The 23,363-nt window shown below is 47.5% G+C and overlaps 7 protein-coding genes across 7 annotated transcripts; 5 read left to right on the top strand and 2 right to left on the bottom strand.

The window, feature by feature from the left end:
- Window positions 1–4,686: 4,686 nt before the first annotated feature.
- On the top strand, window positions 4,687–6,412 carry BHQ10_002770 (uncharacterized protein; the record flags this gene model as incomplete). The annotated part of the gene is made up of 4 exons (XM_040874952.1): window positions 4,687–4,705; window positions 4,783–5,058; window positions 5,107–5,371; window positions 5,431–6,412. 4 exons carry the CDS (start codon window positions 4,687–4,689, stop codon window positions 6,410–6,412), a joined length of 1,542 nt encoding a protein of 513 aa, XP_040731274.1.
- A 229-nt stretch (window positions 6,413–6,641) lies between these two features.
- BHQ10_002769 (uncharacterized protein) lies at window positions 6,642–8,696 on the bottom strand (the record flags this gene model as incomplete). Its single annotated transcript, XM_040874950.1, has 3 exons — window positions 6,642–8,378; window positions 8,436–8,506; window positions 8,564–8,696. The coding sequence occupies 3 exons, from the start codon at window positions 8,694–8,696 to the stop codon at window positions 6,642–6,644; spliced, it is 1,941 nt and encodes a 646-aa protein (XP_040731273.1).
- A 2,520-nt stretch (window positions 8,697–11,216) lies between these two features.
- On the top strand, window positions 11,217–11,711 carry BHQ10_002768 (uncharacterized protein; the record flags this gene model as incomplete). The annotated part of the gene is made up of 3 exons (XM_040874949.1): window positions 11,217–11,219; window positions 11,299–11,490; window positions 11,550–11,711. 3 exons carry the CDS (start codon window positions 11,217–11,219, stop codon window positions 11,709–11,711), a joined length of 357 nt encoding a protein of 118 aa, XP_040731272.1.
- Window positions 11,712–12,549: 838 nt separating this feature from the next.
- BHQ10_002767 (uncharacterized protein) lies at window positions 12,550–16,050 on the top strand (the record flags this gene model as incomplete). Its single annotated transcript, XM_040874948.1, has 4 exons — window positions 12,550–12,603; window positions 12,662–13,759; window positions 14,182–14,266; window positions 14,324–16,050. 4 exons carry the CDS (start codon window positions 12,550–12,552, stop codon window positions 16,048–16,050), a joined length of 2,964 nt encoding a protein of 987 aa, XP_040731271.1.
- Window positions 16,051–16,327: 277 nt separating this feature from the next.
- BHQ10_002766 (uncharacterized protein) lies at window positions 16,328–18,808 on the bottom strand (the record flags this gene model as incomplete). The annotated part of the gene is made up of 1 exon (XM_040874947.1): window positions 16,328–18,808. The coding sequence occupies one exon, from the start codon at window positions 18,806–18,808 to the stop codon at window positions 16,328–16,330; it is 2,481 nt and encodes an 826-aa protein (XP_040731270.1).
- Window positions 18,809–19,196: 388 nt separating this feature from the next.
- On the top strand, window positions 19,197–21,188 carry BHQ10_002765 (uncharacterized protein; the record flags this gene model as incomplete). The annotated part of the gene is made up of 3 exons (XM_040874946.1): window positions 19,197–19,480; window positions 19,530–19,747; window positions 19,807–21,188. The coding sequence occupies 3 exons, from the start codon at window positions 19,197–19,199 to the stop codon at window positions 21,186–21,188; spliced, it is 1,884 nt and encodes a 627-aa protein (XP_040731269.1).
- Window positions 21,189–21,418: 230 nt separating this feature from the next.
- Window positions 21,419–23,320, top strand: BHQ10_002764 (uncharacterized protein; the record flags this gene model as incomplete). The annotated part of the gene is made up of 9 exons (XM_040874945.1): window positions 21,419–21,467; window positions 21,526–21,612; window positions 21,670–22,149; window positions 22,201–22,448; window positions 22,510–22,626; window positions 22,675–22,747; window positions 22,800–22,885; window positions 22,949–23,006; window positions 23,073–23,320. The coding sequence occupies 9 exons, from the start codon at window positions 21,419–21,421 to the stop codon at window positions 23,318–23,320; spliced, it is 1,446 nt and encodes a 481-aa protein (XP_040731268.1).
- Between the last annotated feature and the right edge of the window lie 43 nt (window positions 23,321–23,363).

The raw sequence follows: 23,363 nt of genomic DNA, 5'->3' as shown, positions 1-23,363 counted from the left end.
CCCATAAGCCCAATACCATCATATATGTAAGCTTACGAATCCAAAAATGCCTTAAATAGACCATCTACAGCCCTAGGCGAACAAAGAGATCAAAGCTTTAAGTCATCCATGTGATATCATCCGGGTTAAGAAGTCATAAATCAAGAAGGTTACATACAATCTTGAGTACAGATCCTCCACGATACACGGCTTATTTATACCATGGATAGCTGGATTCCAAAATCTTGCATTGAATCTTTGCAGCCATTCGAAATATTTAAGCTTCCGCTTACAGTAAGGTAGCACATTATACCGAAAACGTCATATCGCTCAAAGCGTACTGTTAACTTAAGCAGAACATCAACTACCCCTACATCATCAGGTAGCCTCTAACATCATATGGATACCGAGTAGTCGAATTACTCGATCCCAAAACCTCATTCTCCGATTACCTGTCCAGTTGCGTTGGGCAATAGTAAAAATTGACCGCAGGTCAACTGTGAAGACCGTGTACGATCCCCGCATTACTAACACATAAGAATCAGTTAGATTAAACTTCTAAGAAAGAATTTTTTATTCAATCGTCGGTAATGAGAAGCCACAAGTCGCGAGACTGAGAGATAAAAATATGTTAGGGCATATTACGTCACGTGACTTGTCTGCGGATATTAAGAGGCTTGAGAGTCGTGAAGAATTGCTTTACTGGTCGCATAATAGCTTGAAATTCCTAATCTATAGTGTAGTACCTTTAGAAAAAGGTCAGGTTGCATTGATTACGGATTTGAAGGTTAGGGTCGCATCCTTTCTACCGAGGTACCGTCCAGTCATACGCAGATAACAAAGCAAGGGGCCAAAAACTATTTCTAGTTTAGAGTGGACACGATTCCATTTATGGAGATGTAGAAAATTGGGGGCTGCCCACTGTTCGATCATCATACGTATGTAGCGGCATTTGCAGGTTACTATTGTGGGTTGCAGACAAAGAGTCTTTATTTCGATCTTAATGGACTGAGGTGCTGACTATATAAGTCAGCTGGCCACCCCGCTGGAAATTCTGTTTCCAAGCATATGACATTTACTGAAATGAACATCAAATCGCTTTGAATTGCTGGGTATTTCCAAGACAACCCTCCTGATGATTTGATGTATAAACTCATTGTTTTGTAGGCAATTTCCCGATAAAAGCGAGATGTTCAATTCATCTAGCAAGTTAATCGACAGTATCGGAGACGATTCCGAGATTACATGGTCAGAAGTTGCGTTGTACACGGGTGTCAGCATGACACTGAGCGTGGCCGTCTGGCTGGTGACGAAGGCATGAACAACTTACGGATTTTTTATATATATACGATTACATGACATTACATGACATTGACAATATCGACTTTTCGGCCCGACTATATCCATTCGATCTCTACTTTTGTATCCGAACGAATGACCCCACCAATCGATCATTCAAAGTGGCAGTCCATCCAACATTGAAAGTAAATGGGATTTGTCGATATGGAAATTTTAACAACATGAGCACATGGCTCGATTTGGCTTCTAAATTTTGGTACTCAGACTGTGATTAAGCATATGGAAAGGCTACTTTGCATGTTTTGATTTTATTGTTTGTTACGAGATCATGTCTATAATGAGCAGCAATTTCAATATCTAGCGTATCCACCGCTGGCGGTACGATTCTTCCAATAGCAAGCACAAAGGCAGAATTGTACCCAGGAAGACAAGGACTGATTCATGCGGGATGACTCCAGAAAGTACTACATGTAATAACCCCAGCGGAACTTTTATCTACGGGCAGACCGGATTGTCGGCGAATACTTCATATTTCGGAAACATTTTGGCTGCTGTATTGGAGCCATATTTCGTGTAACCCACTGCCTGGAATGCTCGTGGAAAGACTGTAAGTATATTTGTGGGTTGAAGTCGTGTCATATTATAGATCTAACGAATATAATTATAGGCATTCTTCTGGGGAGGCTCTGCATTCTTGAATGCGACTTGGGCATAATTTCGCTTGCCGGAAACCGAGGATCGCACCTTTGGTGAGATGGATATCATGTTCCAGAAAGAGGTTCCTGCTAGTAAATTTTCCAAATATCAGATCGATGAAGATGAGGAGTTTGCCCACTGACCTGGGAGAAAATTTACTTTCAACGTCTTTTTTGTCCAATGTTCTTCAGTGGATAAAGAAAACTTTCACGGTGCCCAGGTGTATTCGGGCATTACATACATGTACGTTCAATTCTAATTTTAGACGACATGTTGGCCGGATGTTATTCCTGGACATATATTGCTGATAATTCCAGCAATTTTGTAGGTTTCAAGTCTTAGTGCATGCTACCAATGCATGACAATTTATTGTGAGTCAGAACTCAAGGAATAAGGATTAATGATCGAGTATGGCATTGGAACTGAAATAAAATTTGCGACCAGCCCTGAGAGCCCGCCGGCTCACATAATGGAGGTCATTATAACCCTTCCCATACTTGACTTTCCAGTCCTGTCAATCACTATCAAGGATGGCAGGCCACCCGGTCAGAGAAGCCTTTTCCTTAAAGGGTACTTCCTGAGAGCTGGTCCAATCACACATCCAGGATTCAGCCTTTCCTGTTCAACAAGATCAAGAAAAATTGTTTTGATTTGTTTCAGTTGTCCGAAGATCCAACGACGAGTACCAAGTCCAGTGTTGCGTTCCCATTCAGGATTCTCCATTAGTTCTTCGGTTGCAAGACCAATATATTGCCAATCGACAGGCCAATCAGTCTTCTGGAGATCAGCATATTCAAAAATCAGATCCATCTTGCAACGGCTTCTCCAGTAACTGTCGGGCAGCCTCCACCCAAATGCAGCCAGCATATTCCGTGTATCTTTAATGCCAGCTAGTTTTGAACATTCGACAATCTGTATAGCAATATCAAGAGGAACATGAGAGACAAGTGATGACGGTGTGCGTTGGAGACGACTCTCCGAGTGGCTTAATGTAGACCGCTCAATGATCTCTTGAATTCTAGGGACAATTGCTGGGTTTTCCCAAATTGGTAACTTGTGTCTATCCATAAATTCAGGATCAGGTTCACTTAGCGCTTCGCTTTCTGTTTCACTTGGGTAATCGTCTGGATCTCGATCTGGGCTTCGATCTGAATCGGGCTCAAACCCAACCTTTTTGCGGAGAACCCTACCCCAGAGCTCGGTATTTTTAGCCCAAAATTGTTCGACTGCGATCAAGAATAATTTCAGGTCGGCCTTGATTGATTCCAATCCAATGATTCGACCCACAAGTATCCAGCAGTGAGCATGAACGTAATAGCCGATCTGTTCAAGCGGGGCTTTCTGGTTATTTTCAGGGTGCAATACATCAGCTGTCCAGAGGGGAGTACATGAAGAATCCTCAGGAGCGGATCTGTAATATCCTATGCGAGCCTTTTGAGGATCTCGGGGAAGATGAGGTGGATCACCCCAGTATGGCGTATAATCCCGCGCCATCGTCTGAGAAATCCCCGAAAAATCGGCATAATCTATATGTGGTCTATGAACGACTGTTCATTTAGTGGTCAGCATGTATCATTTCCTTCGCCAATCAAACCAATTTTCTTACTTGCTCGGTAAAAAGTTGTCCAGATCCAGGGCCTCTTGCGGAAATACATGCTTTCAATATCATCTGCTTTGAGCATATATGAACTAGCCATTGGGTGGTTCTTTTTAAGATTCTTCCAGTCTTCACGTTCGTCTAATGCTCTCGTGGGTTCCACTAGGGCATGGAAGTGCCTCCCACATGCTATACAGCACCGTGATGGCTCCCCGAGACGGAAGACATATCGTCCCTTCTTTGGTAAGCCGGGTGTCATATTCAGTTTGCTGTTATCGATGAGATGTATTAAAAGTAGGAAAGGAAAATTCCCGTTTGACGGTACTAACTTTCGCTTCGAAGGAATGGTTATGTCATCTTGAGGCGCTCACTTCTGACTGACACAATCCTATCCGAGATGGGAAAGGTTTTTTGCAATGGAAATATATAAGGGACATTAAGTTCATAAGCTAGTAGACAGAAGTATATTTATTGAGATTACAAAGAGAGGCTACTCTATGGAGGACGCCATTTACGACAGTCATTCACGGTCGAAGGATAAAATAGTTAAGGTTGGAATAGGGAATTTAAGAGGTTCAGACAGTGGACGGCCATATGGAGTAAGATGGACATCAGGTTGATCCTGTCCACCTTCTTGCTTGAATCATTGCCACATACATGCACTCATCAATAGACATCTTCGTATGGATTCAGGACCATTGGACTGGAAATATAATCAAGCCAGGTCATGGAAGTGGTACGGCGGGGKACTAATTCAGCCCATCAAGCCTCGGAGAGCACCTGGGAAGTAGAATGATTAAAAGGTTTGATGGTGGCCGCCGGGAGTAGAAGATATCATTGTCAATCAGAAAACAGTATAAACGTGTGTCAAGGAGTAAGAAGAAATCAAAACAGATAGATACAGAATGCAAACATGTCAAACATCCTATTTGGTCCACTTTGGGTTTAGCGCGCTCTCAAGCTTTAGTAGACTAACCGAATCCGGCTTTAATCACCTTCTTTCGACGACGCGACGCGCCAAAGCTCCATCCATACAGCTATCAACTGATAGTTCTGCGACTGTCTCATCAGAGTTTGAAACATACAAAAGCTCTGAGATAACTACAAGAATCATAATGGCCGATTCAGGCGACTGTATGTTTACCTGCTGCCCTACACTGCCGCGCCCATAGAACCACATCAAACATCTCGGACTAACACTATCTTGATAGGGACCTGCGATGCTAACGATGCAATCCAACTCACCTTAGTCAAACCAGGAGAACAAAAGCCAACCACGGCAGAGATTTTTCACCCCCAATTCACATACCCAATCTTCGGCGATGAAGAACAGATATTCGGCTACAAAGGTCTCATCATCAGATTGCGCTTTGCGACACATGATTTACGCACTCATGTTCACATTTCGTTTGATGAGAAATTCAAGGCTGTGGGAGATGCCGCTGCGGTGGATTTGAACAAGACTTTGAGAGAATGGGTGTCGGAATGTATGTGCTCAAGGTTCTCTGAGCTAGCCCAAGCTGACACTTTTCTAGCCGCCTTTACGAAATTGTCCGATTACGAGAATTCTGTTCAGAATGACCCTAAAGCAAAAGACTTCACACCGCCAGGCAAACTCGTTCATTCGTACAAATCGAAAAACAGAAATTATGAGATCTGGGCCGGATCGCTTGCGGATGATGCTGTGCGCAACCTTCTGGGACGAGCGCAGGTCTTTATCCCATTCTTCATTGAAGGAGGAACTCCGTTAATTCTTGACGACCCTGAATGGACCTTGGAGAGATGGACCGTTTATTTTGTGTGAGCCAGCGCAGCTTTTCTGTACGAATGACATTAAACTAACGCAATAACTCAATCAGCTACGAGAAAACCACACCTACCACGCCAACAGAGTCACAGTACTCATTTGTCGGATATTCAACTGTATACCGGTGGTGGTTCTTTCCAGAACAACATGGCGATAAAGTCGTCAAAAACGACACCTTCCCATACCCCGAAGAACTACGATTTTCACAACTTCCATCCCGTTCCCGCATCGCACAATTCCTCATCCTACCACCACACCAAGGCTCCGGCCACGGCTCCCAACTATACAATGTCATCCACAAAGCTTGCATAGCCGACAAGACCGTCGTAGAACTGACTGTCGAGGACCCCAACGAATCTTTCGACGTCCTCCGCGACTCTGCGGATTACCACAATCTCTACCACGCCTTCCTCGACGAGGACATCAACATCAACCCAAACCCTTACGCAGATCTCAAGGTGTCTGGCAAACGCCGACCACGCAACATGCCCACATCCTCCCTGATCCCAACACAAAAACTCGCCGAGATTCGCACAAAATACAAGATCGCGCCTACCCAATTCGCACATATCCTCGAAATGTATCTCCTGTCTAGGATCCCATCCCGCAAACGTGGAGGCACAAACATGGTGCGCTTACTCATCAAAAAACACAATGCCGCAGACGAGGATGATAGACGCTACTACTGGTGGCGCATGCTCGTCAAACAGCGCCTCTACAAACGCTCGCGCGACATTTTGATCCAACTCGAACTCCAAGACCGAATCCAGAAGTTAGATGAAACCGTCACGAATGTGGAAGAAGGGTATGATCAGTTGTTGACTGTGTTTGATGCTCGAGAGAAAGGTAGAGCAACGTTTGCGCCGGATGTGGACTCGGATGCTGATGCTGTCATTACAGCAGGAGGGATTACTACTATGCATGCGTTGCGGGCGAAGCGGAAGTATGCTATTGAAGATGAGGATGAGGATGAGGAGGATGATGATGTTGAGTTGATTGAGGCGGGCCAAGCGGCAAAGAGGCCTAAAATCTAGTAACAGTCGTCTTGTACTCGTGAGGAATGTAATTCACTACGCTGATGATAGATTCACATGAATGCATTGGTTTATGAGAAAGTAATTCGTGTTTGTATCGTAATATCGACATTGCCTCCAATATTGAGCCCTTGAACTCCTGATTCTACATCCTTGCACACACACCTCCTGAAAGTCATTACCATTAATCACAAGAAAAGGGAGTTAAACATGCGCACGTAGTCTGACATCACGGGTGATACGAAGGCGGCGCCGTTTCCGATTCCAGCGTATCAAGCGTCTCCAACGTAACCAACGAGCCCGTCTCGAGGCTAAACATTGTACTCGCCCGTGGCGAACTCGGTCCTCCAGATATGACTCCTCCTGGAGTCGCCGATCTGCGAATCTCTAACGTATTATGATTCCTTGAAGGGTTGTTGCCGCCACCGCCAACACTGGCGTTGCGGTTGTAACGCATAATCTGTTCGTAGGGGGGCGGGACGGAACGCGATCGTGATCGAGCTCGGCGTCGCGCTGATGAGGATGATGTCGACGTGGTGGTTGTTTCGTCCGTGCCGACTAATTGACCTACATATTCGAGCACGCGGCGCAGCCCGAGAATTTCCGCTTGCATCATACGTTGTTGTGGTTCTTCGTCGTATGTATCGGAAGATTGAGAGGCAGAGTCGTGATTGCTGATGTCGCGGTTATTCTCGTCGCCTAAATTGGCGGCGCCACGGGCGTGTTGGAATTCAGGGAGTGAGTGACTGGATATCACGCTCGCGGCTTGGAAATAGGATCGACCTTCCCACCACTGGCGCCAGCGGAGTCGTCGTGCGGCATTTCTGTATGCGCGCTGGGCTCGTAGTTCTTCGCGTCTGGAGGCAATGTCTCGTCGGCGACGGCGGAAGGCTGTTGAGTGGCGTACGACGCGGAAGAAAAGGCTGATTATTAAGGCGATGAGTAGGATGATGGCGCATGATTTGATGAAGTGTTTGGTTGGAGATTGTATTGGTAGTGGGAGGACGACCTCGGTTATGTCCGAATGATTTGGATGGGTATCGAGATGAGAGTCTGGTTTAGAGGGTGGAGGTGTTGTGACAGGCATCAGTGGTTCGGTCGTGGTAGTAGGTATGGAGGACGTTGAGGATGATGATGATGAGGTCTCAAAAGTAGGGACGGCATGCTTCGAAGGAGTTGGGATTGAATGTGATGGCAAAGCTGATGGTCTGTTCGCGTCGGTTTTATCGTCCGAAGGTTTCTCTGGAGCAAGACGACAAATGGGAATGACTCGTCCAGGAGCTAATAGACCGAAGCGATACCTCATAGACCAATAGAACTCAGGTACCTTCTGCCAGGATGACTTCAAATAGCAGAAGAAATCATCACATTGCTCCCATTTCGCAAACAAGGGTTTGCAGTCTTGCTTAAGCATGTGAAATATTTTTTTCTCTTGTAAAGCCACCGAGTTGTGCAGCTGTTGGAGCTCATACTGAAGAACTTGTAGTCTCTGAATTTCTGCTTCAAGCTGCACTTCAAGCGAAACGGATCCGGGGTCCAACCTAGACCCTGTTGTCGAATCGGTGGCATCGTTTGCATCGTTCCATTCTCCCCATCTCGCTGCATCGCCGAACTTCACGGGAAAATTAGACAGCCGAAGCACTTTGATTCCGTCATCTTTGCAAGTATCATTACCAAAGGAGATAGTAAAGCCGATATCGTCTTCGAGGTCGTGGCTGCGATCCGTGTCAAATATAAAGGTAAACACGTGTGCGTTCTGCCCGTGATGAGCACCTAGGGGTGCGGTAATACATGTACTGTGCCATGTTGCGCGAAGTTCGGTGCTGCCATTGTAAGGGCTGGATGGGATCACGCCTGAGCCTGTGGCAAATTGGCCTTCCCAGCGATGGGAGAGCTCCTGTCCATTGACGGATACGGTAGCGTTGTCGCAAAGACCATTAGTACTTCCGATGAACAGATTGATTGGCTAGACGAGTCAGTGTCTGAGATGTGAGGACAGCATTCGAATCTTCGCATCACTGACCCAAGAGTCTCCGTCGTCTAACGAGCAGCTAGCACATGATGCCTCGAATTGGACATAGACCCCATCCGAGTCTAGGGCAAGCGATTAGCTAATATCCTCGAATCCGTAACCTAAAACTGCTGACATACCTCGCCACAGCAGCACTGGATCATCCTGTGTGACTGCATTTGTGCTCGTTTGGAGGGTTGGCAAAGAGTAAGAGAGGGCGGGCGCGAGGGTTGATAGCAAGAATATTGATGCCTGGGCTACACCACCACGCATATCGTTCGGCTTTTATGTAATTATTTTATACGAATGTTGCACGGAAATTGCAGCATGACTGAGTGTAGATCCACTCGCCCAGTCATCAAGATGTTACATAAGAATACAGTCAGGATTGGATTGATTGAGGATGAAAGAATTGCGAAAAGGCCAGGATTGAGTCGAGTCAGCCTGGGACATTAGGGTAATTGTTGCTCTCTAACCCGATTCATATTAATGGATACGGAATACGAGGTGCGTACTGTAAGTAGCTGTATTTGCCATAGAATATGTATGTAACATAATACAGATACGCACGTCTCGGATAAGTCAGCCATTGGTCAGCGGAAGCGGATCAACTATTCCTCCTTGAGTGCGGGCAGCTTCTTATCTTGACTACAACGTGATCTATTGCAGATCCAATGGGCGACATGCCTTCCGGAGGTATCTCGCTGTTAGCAATTTTGCTGTATGTTGCATGGATGCAAATGGATTTCATATTCGAATATAGATTCGGATTTGAATTTTTGAATCTGATTGTGCCATACCCTGTACCTAACACTATCTACACAAAGCGGGGATATCGGGATCTCTACTTGGCCAATATAAATACATTCAAATCCACCGAATCAGGTTCTTCAAGCTGATGTGGATTTGGCACGTGCAGAAGACTTAGGTAGGCCCTAGATTTTGACACCGTTTGTACGTATGTAATATCACCTGGTCACGGCAATCCTCTTACTTATTTTGAATAACCACGTATGCTCTCAAATATGGTAAGGGCAATCCGAGCAGCGCGATTACTCACGCACAATTCAGCGGAGTTGATAGAAGATGGAGTCATCGTCATCAGAAATGGCAAGATAGAGGTAGCTGGGCCGTGGCCTACTTGTCAGCCACAAATTCCCTCAGCTGCGATTGTCCAATATTTGCGCGACGTGACCATGATGCCAGGGCTTTTCGACAGTCATACAAGTCAAGGAAAATCACAAAACCAACTTGTATGCTGACTGGTTGCTAGCACATCTACAAATGGATCCGTCCGCTATAGATACCTCGACTGAGATCATGCTCAACGACACCGAATTGCTTTCTCTCATCAAGACAAACGCATTTCGACTTCTAGATGCCCGAGTCACGACAGCATACGATATTGGCTCAAAGAGAATGAATGGCAGCAATTCAATTACACGATGCAGTCGAGAAAGGAGAAGTGATCGACCCCCGACTACAATGCGCAAATGCACCATTGACTGTTCCCAAAGGCTATACACATGCCTTGGGTGGTGTCTGTAGCGGCGGTGTTGAAGGAGTGCGTGCAGAGGTCAGGAAAATGGCTGTCGAAGGTTCTGACTTGATCAAGGTGATGTCTACAGGAGGGTTGATGACTTCTGGGTCCCACCTGCCACAAGCTTGTTTTACGCAGGAAGAGATGAATGCCATTGCGGATGAGGCTAGGAAATCTAATCTTCGCGTCACCTGCGCATGTCATTGGCACTGAAGGAATTGAACGTGTTGCAAATGCCAAATTTGACTCAATAGAGCATTGTGCATGGGTTAATGCAGAGGGCGAGCGGTTTTTGATCTCATGATTGCCCAGAAACTAATTAATAACGATGTTGTAGTGTGTCCAACAGTACAAATACTCAAATTCATATTTTTTCTGCCCACTTAGAGACTATTTCCTGCGGTAAACACTGCCTGTGTCAAAGAACATAATTTCTGCCCCCGGGGACGTACGGACAACTGTTATAGACAACTGCGTATCTACGCGCAGAGCAAACATTAAGCTCGTCATAGGTACTGACTCTGAATTTGGCCTTTGCCGATTTGAGCGTGATGCCGATGTCTTTACTGCTCTAGCTGATGCTGGATACTCCACTTGAGAATTGATTGCGGCTGCCACGGACGTCGCTCCTGAACTCTGTGAGCTTGTAACGAACTAGCAAGCTAGAGGCTAGACTAGCTGCTGATGTGGTAGCTTTTGCGCGCAACCCGCTAGAAGACTTGAATGCATTCTTTGAACCGAGATTGTCATAGCTTGTGGGCGTGAGCATAAGCTACTTCCTATTTATCCGATGGGGGATACCAAAGATGCAGAAGTGCGGGTCTTGGAAGGACAGTAGCATAGGAATGACTCAGATAGAACTGAGTGTCAACATTACTAGATGAGGTCTACTCTGTGGAGTGCTATTAAAAATGAGATCAATGGTAAAATGATATAACATCGAGTTGGAGGACCAAGCAGAGTTAGGGTTGAACATTATCGGATAAGCCAGCCTTGAGCCTAACTGCCGGGAGGCGGATCAAGTGTTTATCCGACAGCGATTGCGGGCAGCTGCCTCAATTATCGTTGAGCTTGACGTCGTCAAAGCTAAAACCACGATACTGCCTCAACACTGTTCGCACGCCACATCAGAGGTGTTTCTCGACCAGTGGGACCTCACGACCAACTTTAATTCTATCAGGGCTGTTGTCGCCTTTGACAGTGCGAGATTCTCACGTCATCTAAACATCCTGTCCTAGTTGTGCGGTTCTGAAATGGTACGTGTACTTTGCGCCGGAGCAACCTGGTCGCAATGAATGTTCTACGATGCAGGGATAGATAATAATGAGCCTATAGTTGCCTCTCGGTCTTCTGACGGCCGCACAAGGCCACCCAATGCTGGTCGAACTCAAAAATGGCGAAACACTCAACGGCCATCTCGTCAATTGCGACAACTGGATGAACCTAACACTAAAAGAAGTTGTCCAAACCACCCCGGAAGGCGATCGCTTTTTCAGACTACCAGAGGTCTACGTGAGAGGTAACAATGTATGTATCATGATTGCGCCGGTGAGGAGATTCCGAGCTAATCCAAGTCCGTGATATAGATAAAGTACCTCCGAGTTCCCGAGGAAATCCTCGATATCGTCAAAGAACAGCAACAGAACCAACCTTCCGGTCGTGGCGGTCGTGGTGGACGAGGCGATGGTAAAGATAGAGGTCGTGGCGGGCGAGGTGGGCGAGGCCGTGGTCGTGGTCGCGGTGGTTGAAAGAAAGTGATGTTGGAAGTTATATGACAGCAACACTACAACGGAGATACCCCATCTTTTTTTCTCGAAAGAAGATTTCCGGTGTCCTTGCCAGACTATTGTGACCGAAATTTCTCATGCATGGCGTCGGCGTCCTTTGGCTACAGTTGGTGAGGCTGGATTAAGGAGGTCTTTAGGATCTGTATTCTTGGAAGAGGAAAAAGATAAAAAAAAGAATAAAATGAATTGTTAAACAATTAAAACACTTCTATAACTGAGCTCTAATGAAAGACAAAAGACTGATATTTGATTACATCACGTGACCTATAGTCGCATTTTCTGAGCTTCAAAAGCTCCGGCGGCGACAATCTATCATTCGACAATCCGCCAGAACATGCGCCTCTCGCCTCCTGTAGTTGACGGGCTCTGGTATTGTCTCTGTCCGTCATATCGACCTCTTCAATTGCACCGTTCGATCCGACCCTTCAAAGCAGCCAGAGAAACTTCCCGGAGATGTCTAACTTCCCCATCAACTACCGCATCGACGAGAGTTCCGCTGGGTGAACGACAGAAACACGAAAATAGCTATTCAGCACAAAACGATTCCTCACACCCAAATCAATTACCTTCGCGCAAATTCACGGACTTACAGTCGCAGTCAATCGGCGACTTAGAAGCACAACTCGAACAGTCGACATCTCGGGGACGAATTGATGTATCCAGAACCGTCGCTATCCTCAAAGAATTGCTCCAAAGACATCGCGTTACTCCTACAACACGACATTACAAAGCATATTTGCTCACAAATACTGACCGACAACATGGGTCCGCTAAAAATGTTCAGAGTTTACTCCAGGAAATGGCGGAGCAGGGAATTACTGCTGACTCCGCCACGCTTCATGCTGCTTTAGAGGTATGTCCTGCCTTTTTCGTGTAAGAGTCGGAAGAGCATCCTTAACGTTTTATAAAAGGTCCTCGCAGTCCATCCTGACTACCTCCTTCGACAAGAAGTAATCGAAGCCCTCCGCGCCCGATGGCTCTCCCTCAGTCCTGCCGGGTGGCACCACGTAATAGCCGGTCTATTACGCGAAAACCAATTAGAGCTCGCTCTAGACCGACTTGACCAGATGGAACGAAAAGGCATACTCCTGGAGCAATGGCTACATAGTCTCTTGGTCTACAAACTATGCGACGCCAATGAATTCTCCGAAGCGCTACGGCTAATACGATCGAGACCAAATAAGGCCAAGTCTATATCGTCAGCGATGTGGCTGTATTTGCTAAGAGCTGCGATAAGGAAGTCGCATTTCGAGACAGTGGAATATGTGTGGAAGAATTCGGTGGATTTGGGATACCAAGAGTTGAGTGTTGCGGATTGTCGGGATTTGCTTGGATTTGCGGCACAACACGGCGATGCCATTCTTGCGGAGGCTATTTTTCGGCATTTGTCGACGTTACAGGCGCATTTGACTACGTATGAGTATGGGAAGCTGGTGCAAGTGTACGCCGGCAATGCAGATATAAAGTCTGCGTTAGGGATTGTTTGTCAGATGCATAAGAACAACATACTCATCGAGTCCGAGTCGGCACAGCCGATACTAAAGTCTATGGAGATTACTTCTAGCGATCCAACGACCGTATGGAAAGAAATCCGTCAATTGGGGAACGAAGAATTCGGAATACCAATAAACTTAGCAAATATAGTCCTAGAGCACATCGGGACTCTGTTCAAAGGAGACTCCTTTTCAGCATCCAGAGCAATTGACGTTGCAGTGTCTATCTACAAGGACCTCTTCGATGTCTGCACCAGCGGCGCCAACACCGACACGTTCAACCATCTGTTCTCTATATGCCATCAAACCCGCAGACCAGATATATGCACGTTCTTCGCCAAGGAGATGGCGGGTCTGAACGTTCCTCCTGATCAAAGAACGCTGGAAACTTTGATTCTCATCTGCTTGGAATCTGGAAATAGAGATTCGGCGGAGAAGTATCTAGCTGATCTCAAAGCGCATGGTTGGGAATTGAGCGAGACGGTTGAAGAACAGATTCGCGATAAGCTAGAACATGTAAATATATAAGAATAACAACGCACATCTTCTCTGTTAAACCAAACACGTAGGTGTATGTTTTGTGGTGTTTGCATGTGACGCAGAGGCTTAGCTTTCCCAATGACATCATCTAGTGTCTACAACATCCTTTCCATCTCTACGACAGAGTTCGAGCACATCGACCACAAAGATGAACGGCAGTTGACGCAATTTTCTATCTTGCAATCATTTTTTACTGCATTAAAACATAGAAACCTCAGTTTTGATTGTCTGAGACGTGTTGTACGCAGTGACATGACTGTGTTATGCAAGTGACACTTTTATTCTCCGACGACCACATTTCGCTCAGGGAGTGATCCGAGCATCATGGTATAGTTCACCAATTGATACAATTCACAACAAAGAATTGACGAGTCTAACATATTTGCGATGTTATATAGGCATCCTTGCTCCGCCAAATCGTTGCTGGACCGCGCCTACAGCACCCCGAAGCGGGCTTGGATCTGTGCTATGTGACTGATTTCCGTACGCCAACCCCCTCCCTTCTACAATATCTTAACTTCGTCTTGCTAACTTCAACAGTAATCGCAACATCCGGCCCCTCATCCAAATACCCCAAACGCGCCTACCGCAACCCCACCGACGCTCTGGTTCGTTTCCTAGATAGCAAACACGACACCGACTGGGCGATCTGGGAGTTTCGAGCAGAAGGGACGGGATACCCCGATTCAGAGGTCTATGGACGAATTCATCATTTTCCATGGCCGGATCATCATCCGCCCCCGTTTGCGTTGATACCTGCTATAATGGCGAGTATGCGCAATTGGTTGAATGAAGAGACCCCCAACGAGGCAGGGGGTAATAAGAAAAAGAAGAGGGTGGCGGTTGTTCATTGCAAAGCTGGAAAGGGAAGAAGTGGTTCGGTGGCGTGTAGTTATCTGATCAGTCAGGAGGGATGGAAGATGGAGGATGCGATGCAACGGTTTACGGAGAGGAGGATGAGGGTTGGGTTTGGTGATGGGGTTAGTATACCCAGTCAGGTTCGATGGGTGGGATATGTCAATAGGTGGGCAAATGATATGGGCAAGGTCTATGTTGAGCGGCCGGTCGAAATTCTGGAAGTGCATGTATGGGGCCTGAGGGATGGCGTCAAGATTGCCTTAGAAGGGTATGTTGATGAGGGCAGGAAGATTAAATGTTTCCATCTTTTCAGACGGAAAGAGCGCATCGTCATTGATGACGGTAAAACTGCTTTACCCTTGCCGCATGACGATCTGATTGCCAAAGAGCGATTGGAGAAGAAAGAAAGAGCCGCCAACTCATCACCGTCACCGTCACCATCCTCATCCGCAAACTCCGCAACCATCATTCAACAACCGTCCATGACTTTCACATCATCAACGTCCACATCCAAGAACATCGGCGAAAACAACAAGAAAATCTCAGCCGCAATCCTGCGCCCCGACAAACCCGTCATCCTGCCGACATCCGACGTCAACATAGACTTTGAGCGCCGCATCAAAGCCGCCTATACCGGCTGGGCAGTCGTCACGTCAATCGCACACGTCTGGTTCAACGCATACTTCGAAGGGGGCGACAAACACGACTCCGGCATCTTCGAATGTGACTGGGAAGCCCTCGACGGCATTAAGGGTAGCAGCAGCAAAGGCACTAAAGCTCTAGAGAAAGTGAAAGTCGTCTGGCGCTACGCATCAAAGGAGCAACTCGCCGCAGAAGGTAAACAGGAGCCCGCGGAGATTGCGAAGTTGCCAGAAGAGAGAGTTGTGACGTTGCCGAAGCCGGGCGAGCCAGTGCAGGAATCGCATGCGGCGGATTGGCATGGTGAGAATGTGGTGAGGGAGGATGAGCCGGGCATGGGGTTTGAGGGGCATAAGACTGTTGTTAATCCGACCGCTTCGCCTGTGCGTCGGCACCCTGGGAGTGAGCATCCGCCCTCTTCTACTGAGGCCGAGGTAGAGGAAGAGGAAGAGGAAGCTTTGAACGGCACAACACACCCATTCATAGCACAAGCATCAGCCTCAACAGCCGCAGCCGTAACGTCAGCCGTGAAACGCGTCCGTCGAGAATTGGGACTGCGGAAACAGACTGCTGCCAGTGCAGAGGTGAGTTTGGCGAATAGCAGTGCCGAGGATTTGTCGTCGCCCCCTTCACAACATAGACGAAACGAGCAAGAGCAAGCGAAGGACGAGAATGGAAATGGAAATGAGAGTGATATGGAAGGCGTCAAATCGTGTATGGATCGGGAGGGAAATGGCGGCACGAACACGAGCACGGCGAAGGATCTGTGATTTTTAATAGTTAATATGTTGAAATTATCTAGATGAGATAAATGAATACATCTATATAACATGCCTTGAAACACTGTCTGGTTTATTAGTCTAACAACAATCTACTATGACACTGTACATCCCCATCGAAATGCGTCTATATATATCCAAAGAGAGATCAAAGAAATCAAAGAAAGTAAGCAATCTGCCAATGCAAATAGGATGTCACGAAATACAGACAACACACATCCAAATATCGTAGGGGGTATATAAAACATTCAACTCTTTTCTGCCAAGGTTAATAGATCGGCGTAAACCCTTCATGCCGCCTCTTCAACTCATCAACCCGTCTATCCACCTCTGCCTCCTTCGCAAGCTTCTCCCGCTGCAAACGATCCCGTTTCCGTCGCTCGTATACACCGCGCACAACGCGTTTAACTTGTGCTTCGCCCTCGGCGAAATTGGCCTTTGCGAGTCCAACGACGGAATCGATTTGTTCCGGGGTGTAGACGAAGTTCCATGTAGATAAGAAATCGTCGACATCCGGGTTGATAGAGTTTGGTTTAGGCTTTGGCTTTGTCGTTACGACGACATCGTCGTTGGCGGTTGTTGATTTGCGTGGTCGTGCGATTTGTGAGCGGTCTATGCTTTGGGTTTTGTAGTCTGGAGCGGACGGGTTGGGCAGGAGTGGGAAGTAGACGACTGCAATTCCGGCGTCGGGTTGCATTAGGTGGAAGTCTGAGTTGTTCTCGTCACCGTGACTGGGGTGGAATAATCGCTTTGATGATGGAGGCTCCTTTTTGGATGTCATCTCTTGTTTTGTGCCGAGCCAGACGTTGCAGTACGTCAAGTCGCTAGGAGAACTTCCGGACTTTTTTGATGTACTATCGTAGCGGGCATCAGACTTCATGAGTGTGTCTGAAAGAGGGCTGTCTCTATTATTTCTGTTTGGATCGTGTTCTTGTGCCTCGTGGAGTTTCTCGTCTGATTTTGATTCACTCAGCTGGTTCACTTCGCTGATCATATTTGCAGTTTCCTCTGGTTGAAGATCCGCTGGTGGCCAACCGGCTCCGACAGGCCACCCTTGGACACCCCGTTGTCGTGCATAGCCATCAACAACAGCCAGCCAGTTCTCTTGTTTAATATCTGCAGACGCATCGAATGCAACGATGATATCGACGTCTCGTCCCGGACGAAGCAGCGGGTAGATTGGGAGATTGTTGCTCATTCCAGCATCCATTAACTGTAAATGGGGGTCGCTTAACGCAGATTCTGGACAAGTTGATGGAAGTTTTCCTTTCATTCCCAGGATATAGTTGGGTATTGATGCAGGATCAAATGGATGAACTTTGATCAACTCATCACTTTTTCCTTCGATCAACGAGTCGATACCTCCGAAACCAGCAAGACCCTTGACAACCGGCCTGACTTCCTTGTAATAATGCGCAAGCGTCGCGCAAAAGGCACTACCCCATATACCCATCAAGGCGGGAATTCGAAGTTCGGGAACTGGATTTATGTTGGGAGGTTGATCTTTTCCTTCGTAAAAGTGTCGGCCAACAGCCCACATGGGAATGCCTGCGCCAAACTCCTCGCAGAAGAACTCATATGGAGTAAACTCGAACCATTGAAACCATGCCTCTTTCAAAGCCTCTTCTTTTACTTTTTCCACGGCTCGGCGTCCTTTCGTGTCGTCTGGTACAGGAATTTCATGACGAACTGCAGTGTAGATAGGAAGAGGATTGTTTCCATCTTGGACGAAGTCTCTTTGATTGGAAAGCTTCAGAGTTCTATCCGAGACATCGAGTTCGCCGCGGGGCACAAGTAGTCGTGCTGCGAGCAACAGCCCATAGATATCGACAAGACCAAAATTTGCATCGGGATCACCTTTTAGCTTTTCAACCAACCCACTGAGGAGGTATTTGTTTGTCGGAGCTGTAGTCAACAAATTGAGTGCTTTTGGCGGAAAAGCGATATGCACTCCTAATCGACTCTTCAAGTGTCCTACCAGTCTGTCAAAGTCACAGTTCCCTAGCGATGAGTTGTAGAGAGTTTGTAGCCAGCAGCTCCCACTGACACCGGCAGTGTATGTGACGCAATCCCAAAGTCCAGCTTCCTGTGAAGCTAGATAAGATCCTGATCCGGCAACAAGAGCTCGCAGTCCTCCACCCGAGCCGCACATGGCTATGACTGGTACATCGTCAGGGTGAATATCTTCTTCATTCAGGTCTAGGTATTTTGCCAATGCCTTGACGACGTGTTTTTGTCGCTTCTCGCGGAACCGAACTTCTTCCGGGCAAAGAGTATCCCCGACTCGCACTTTCGCTTCGATAGCAATTTCCGGGTTGATGTCCGGGTCGTGGGCTTCCTTCCATATGTCGTCAGCGAGCGAACCAGGGGCCATGGACAATTCCCGCTGTAGCTTCTGAATGGTAGCGGGAAGGAATCGTGCCCAGTCTGGGAGTATGAAATTCTTGATGTTGTCGCCAATGTTTCCTAGCTCCACTGACGCAAAGGAATCTCTGGCGACGGCGAACTTTTTCGTGAACAATGCCCATGCCGTCTGAGCCTCCTGGGCATTGACTGAGGTCGTATTTGTGATTTCGGTTTCATTCTTGCGTTGAGCTTGCTGCGTAGAATAAGTCAGTTTCTGATTCCAAGCCCGTGAAGAGCCGTCAGCACGCAAGCTGTCGCGACTGGTATAATTCCAGCTACCCCAAGCAGCGAGGAACGCGGGTGGGACACCCCAACGCAAGCGCAAGGCCGCTGCGCTGTGCATTGTGTAACGCACAGGGACGATTGATGGCAGATTGGAGGACAGGGTCATTTATTGCATGGTGGCAGTGGCAGTATAGCGATACAGAAAGAAAGAGGACAAGAACAGCAAGCCCAGTGGCTGCGGCGTCTTTTTCTTGTCCCTGGCGATCCATGACGTTATCATCGAGTAGCCGTTGGATCGATCGTTGGGAAGGTGCTCTAGGCCCGAGTCAGCCTAGCGCCGTCTCTATGTACACGGACTCCCCGGCTCTCTCCTTGGCCTATATTCACATTGATATCGCTCATTTATTGTTACTCAGCGTTTCCGCTGATATTGGCATTCTGTTATTTACTCACTTATTCATTTACGCAATTTATAAGGTCATTCATGACTGGCGCCGTTAGGCATCATGGTGGGCACCAAGAACACCACGTATGCCGAGGAGAGCGCTGAGGTCGAGGTGCTCTACGCCAATCTCGACAAACTCAAGATATTAACGAAAAAGATTCAAGGGTCTCTCGATCGGCTAGAAACCAGCGGAAAAGTGGTCAAAGATGCAATCGGTCCGATTTACAGCAATACACAGACGCTGCAAATCACCAACAGCAACATCGACCGCGTGATCGAAGCAATCGACAAGCTCCGCAAGCCACTAGATGCAAAAGGCAAAGAGGAGGGAATAATACGGGCTGGGTAGGACTGATAACAAGAAATGCTTGGATTGAGCTGACTTCCCCCGCAGTCCCCAAAGTGCAGGTTTATCACAGTACCTTGCTGCCTTAAAACGAATCGATTACGCTCTACAGAATCTAAACTCCACCAATCTAAAGTCAAATCAGCAAGCTATTACAGAATTTACATCACTGCTCAGCTTTGGCAGCCAGAAATTACAGGATCTATTTCGGTCAATGCTCAAGCAAAACATCGAAACAATCGAGCCATTACACTATCTTACGAAGCGTGAGCTTTAATATTCGAAAAACGAGCCTCGACATATTTTTACTGATCATGATTTATAGAGCTACCCTTTCCTTCGATACCCGAAGAAACCATTGCCGAACTCGCGCCAATTGCGAATGCCATTACCTCCGCCGCTGCTCAATTACCACAACGCGGTCCAGAAGATCCCGCTGTAGCTATCTACGCCGAAACACGCGGGCCATACATCACATCCAGCTTGCAGAATCTTGCAATGGCGTCGATCAGCACAGCGAAACGCCGCGCTGGGGATGGACCGTATAAGCAAGGCACAAATGGAATTGGAGTTTATTCAAGTGCACTAGAGGGTTTTATTGTAGTCGAGCACGACGCCATCGTGCAGATATATACAGGTGAAAACCAAGGACGAGCATTACAGGCTACGTGTCGGTCAGCCTTGGCCGAATTCTCAAAAACACTGCGAGAGCTCAATCAGTATATCAAGGCCAATCTGATGACGGACTGCTTCCTTGCGTTTGAGATTATCGAGATTGTGACTGCAATGTCATATAGAATTGACGCCAAAACCGGCGAACTCAAGAGTTTGTTCATCGAAGCTCTACGGCCGATCCGCGAAACAGCAAAATCGTCATTATCAGAGCTTCTGGAAGAAACTAGAAAGAAGGCAGCCGCATATACAGTTCTACCACCGGATGGCGGGACCGTTCCGTTGGTGAATGAGGTGATGAGTTCTTTGACAACATTGACGGGCTATTCTGGACCTTTGGCTTCTATTCTTACGTCCTTGGGCGACGGGAATTGGCGAAATAAGTCTCAATCTGCCAGCACGACTCCATTGGATGTCAGCCCAGACAGCCAGACATTATTTTCACACTTTATTCTTGACATGGTTGAGGCACTTATGAACTCCTTGGAAGCTCGTGGCCGGGCGACTTACCGTTCAAAAGCAGTTTTGGGAGTGTTTATTTCGAATACCTTTTGTGTTGTCGACCGATCTATACGCTCTAGTTCAGACCTTTCGAGATATCTCGCAAGTCCTGACAGCATTGCCCGGATTGACGCTTTCCGCAAACGCGGTACATCGGCGTATCTCGAAGCCTGGCGCGAGACGAACCAATATCTCCTCGATGTGCAGTATACTTCTCGAGGAGGGCCTCGGCCGTCATCTACCCAACAGACAGACTCTGCGCAAGTCGTCAAGTCTCTGTCTTCCAAAGACAAAGACGCAATCAAGGAGAAGTTCAAGTCATTCAATGCCACTTTTGACAGCTTGGTTACCCAACACCGACAGCTTCATATGGAGCGTGAAGTACGCGGAGCGCTTGGGCGCGAGGTGCAGGGAGTATTGGAGCCGCTGTATGGACGTTTCCATGACCGGTACCATGAGATTGACAAGGGACGAGGGAAATATGTGAAATACGACAAGGCGGCATTCTCAGCGCAGCTTGCTGCGTTGTGCTAGTAATGTTTAATCAATAGAATAGATTTCTTCTACTTGCTAAGTGTCTATGGTAAAAATCTGCTCTACACATGATGCGCCCCCATCGTAGCTTCGATAAGCCGATAAGCGGGCCTCGACCGTCCCCACACCCCGCCAATTCCGAGTTCGCTCAAATATTTTCTCTCTATTCACTACACTCCAGTTCTACTTTGTATCACTGTATAGATTTATTTCACGCACATTGATTCACAATGGCGTCTAACGATGTGTACCAAACGCCCCTCAACTCGCGTTACTCGAGTATGTACTCGTTCCATCAATTGACGAACCCGAACCCGGAAGACTAAAAGCAGATCAGGCAATGAGATGAAATATCTCTTTTCTCCTCGCAACCGATTCTCAACTTGGCGATCATTGTGGACATGGCTCGCTGAAGCTGAGAAGGGTATTTGTCCTCACTCGAACCAATTCGTAATGCGAGTGAGATACTAACGCAAAACAGAGCTTGGCCTCCCCATCAGCGACGAAGCAATCACCCAAATGAAAGCCCACCTCATCATCCAAGACGACGAGTTCGCCGTTGCCGCCGAAGAAGAGAAGCGCCGACGCCACGATGTCATGGCCCACGTCAAGGCCTTTGGCGACGTTGCCCCTGCAGCCAGCGGAATGATTCACGTCGGCGCAACCAGCTGCTTCGTGACCGACAACGCGGATCTGATCTTCTTGAGGGACGGATTGGATATTTTGATTCCCAAATTGGCGACCGTTATTGATAAGCTTGCTGCGTTTGCGAAGGAGTATAAGGATCTGCCTTGTTTGGGATTTACGCATGGTCAGCCCGCTCAGTTGGTTACTGTTGGTAAACGAGCTGCTCTCTGGCTTCAGGATCTCTTGATGGATCTGCGTAATTTAGAGCGAGCCAGGAAGGATCTCCGTTTCCGTGGTGTCAAGGGTACTACCGGTACTCAAGCATCTTTTCTGCGTGAGTCCTCACCCAACGGATAAAACATTACACCAGCTAAATCCTCGAAAGAAATCTTCAACGGAGACCACGCTAAAGTCGAAAAACTCGACGAACTCGTCACCGAAAAAGCCGGCTTCGACTCCGCATTCATCATTTCTGGCCAGACATACTCCCGCAAAATCGACGTCGATGTCGCCAACGCTCTAGGCTCGTTTGGATCTACCTGCGAGAGAATCGGAGGCGATATTCGCCATCTTGCCATGCTCAAGGAAGTTGAGGAGCCGTTTGAGAAGGACCAGATTGGAAGTAGTGCGATGGTCTGTTTCTGTCTCCCTCGGAAGAAAAAATTCCCTATATAGGCCGTACTGACTGGAGCAGGCATACAAGAGAAACCCCATGCGATCTGAGCGTCTGTGCTCGCTTGGTCGACACCTCCAGAATCTGCCCAAGGATGCTTTAGATACTTACTCTGCGCAGTGGTTTGAGCGCTCTCTCGTACGTTTCATTCTTTCAAGGTTTCGAATAGAGACTAATAACCCGCAGGACGACAGCGCCATCCGTCGTATCAGTCTTCCGGAACTCTACCTGTGCGCAGACGCCTGCTTGATTCTGCTTAGTACGTCCAATTCTTCTCGCATCTCAATTCCGTCATTAATAATCGTGTATAGACAACGTCACATCCGGCTTCGTCGTCTACCCCGAAGTCATCCGCCGTCGCGTCCAGGAAGAGCTCCCCTTCATGGCCACCGAAAATGTACGCACTCCCTCTTTTTTTGTACTTCAAATTTCAAACCATATACTGAATGACTCTTTGCAGATTATCATGGCCTGCGTCGCCAAAGGCCTTTCCCGCCAAGACGCCCACGAAGAAATCCGTACGTTGCCCTTTCCCTCCCCTATCCCAACCTTTTAATTAACCTCCCCTTTTACTGGAAATATAGGAGTCCTCTCCCACCAAGCCTCAGACAACGTGAAAAAACAAGGCAAATCCAACGACCTCATCGAGCGCATCCGTCGTACACCCTTTTTCGAGCCTATCATCGCTGAACTTGATTCCTTGCTCGATCCGAGCACATTTATCGGTCGTGCGCCGCAGCAGGTTGACAAGTTTGTGGATACAGAAGTTAAGGCTGCGTTGGCGCCTTATCAGAAGAGTCTTGTTAAGGAAATTGCGGAGTTGCATGTCTAGATTTCCCTTGACGGTGATAGAAAGGAAGATAAAAAGGGGGCGC

The sequence above is a fragment of the Talaromyces amestolkiae genome (assembly GCF_001896365.1).
Source record: "Talaromyces amestolkiae strain CIB chromosome Unknown scaffold4.1, whole genome shotgun sequence".
NCBI classification, from domain to species: domain Eukaryota; kingdom Fungi; phylum Ascomycota; class Eurotiomycetes; order Eurotiales; family Trichocomaceae; genus Talaromyces; species Talaromyces amestolkiae.
This window is presented reverse-complemented; position numbering and strand designations above follow the sequence as displayed.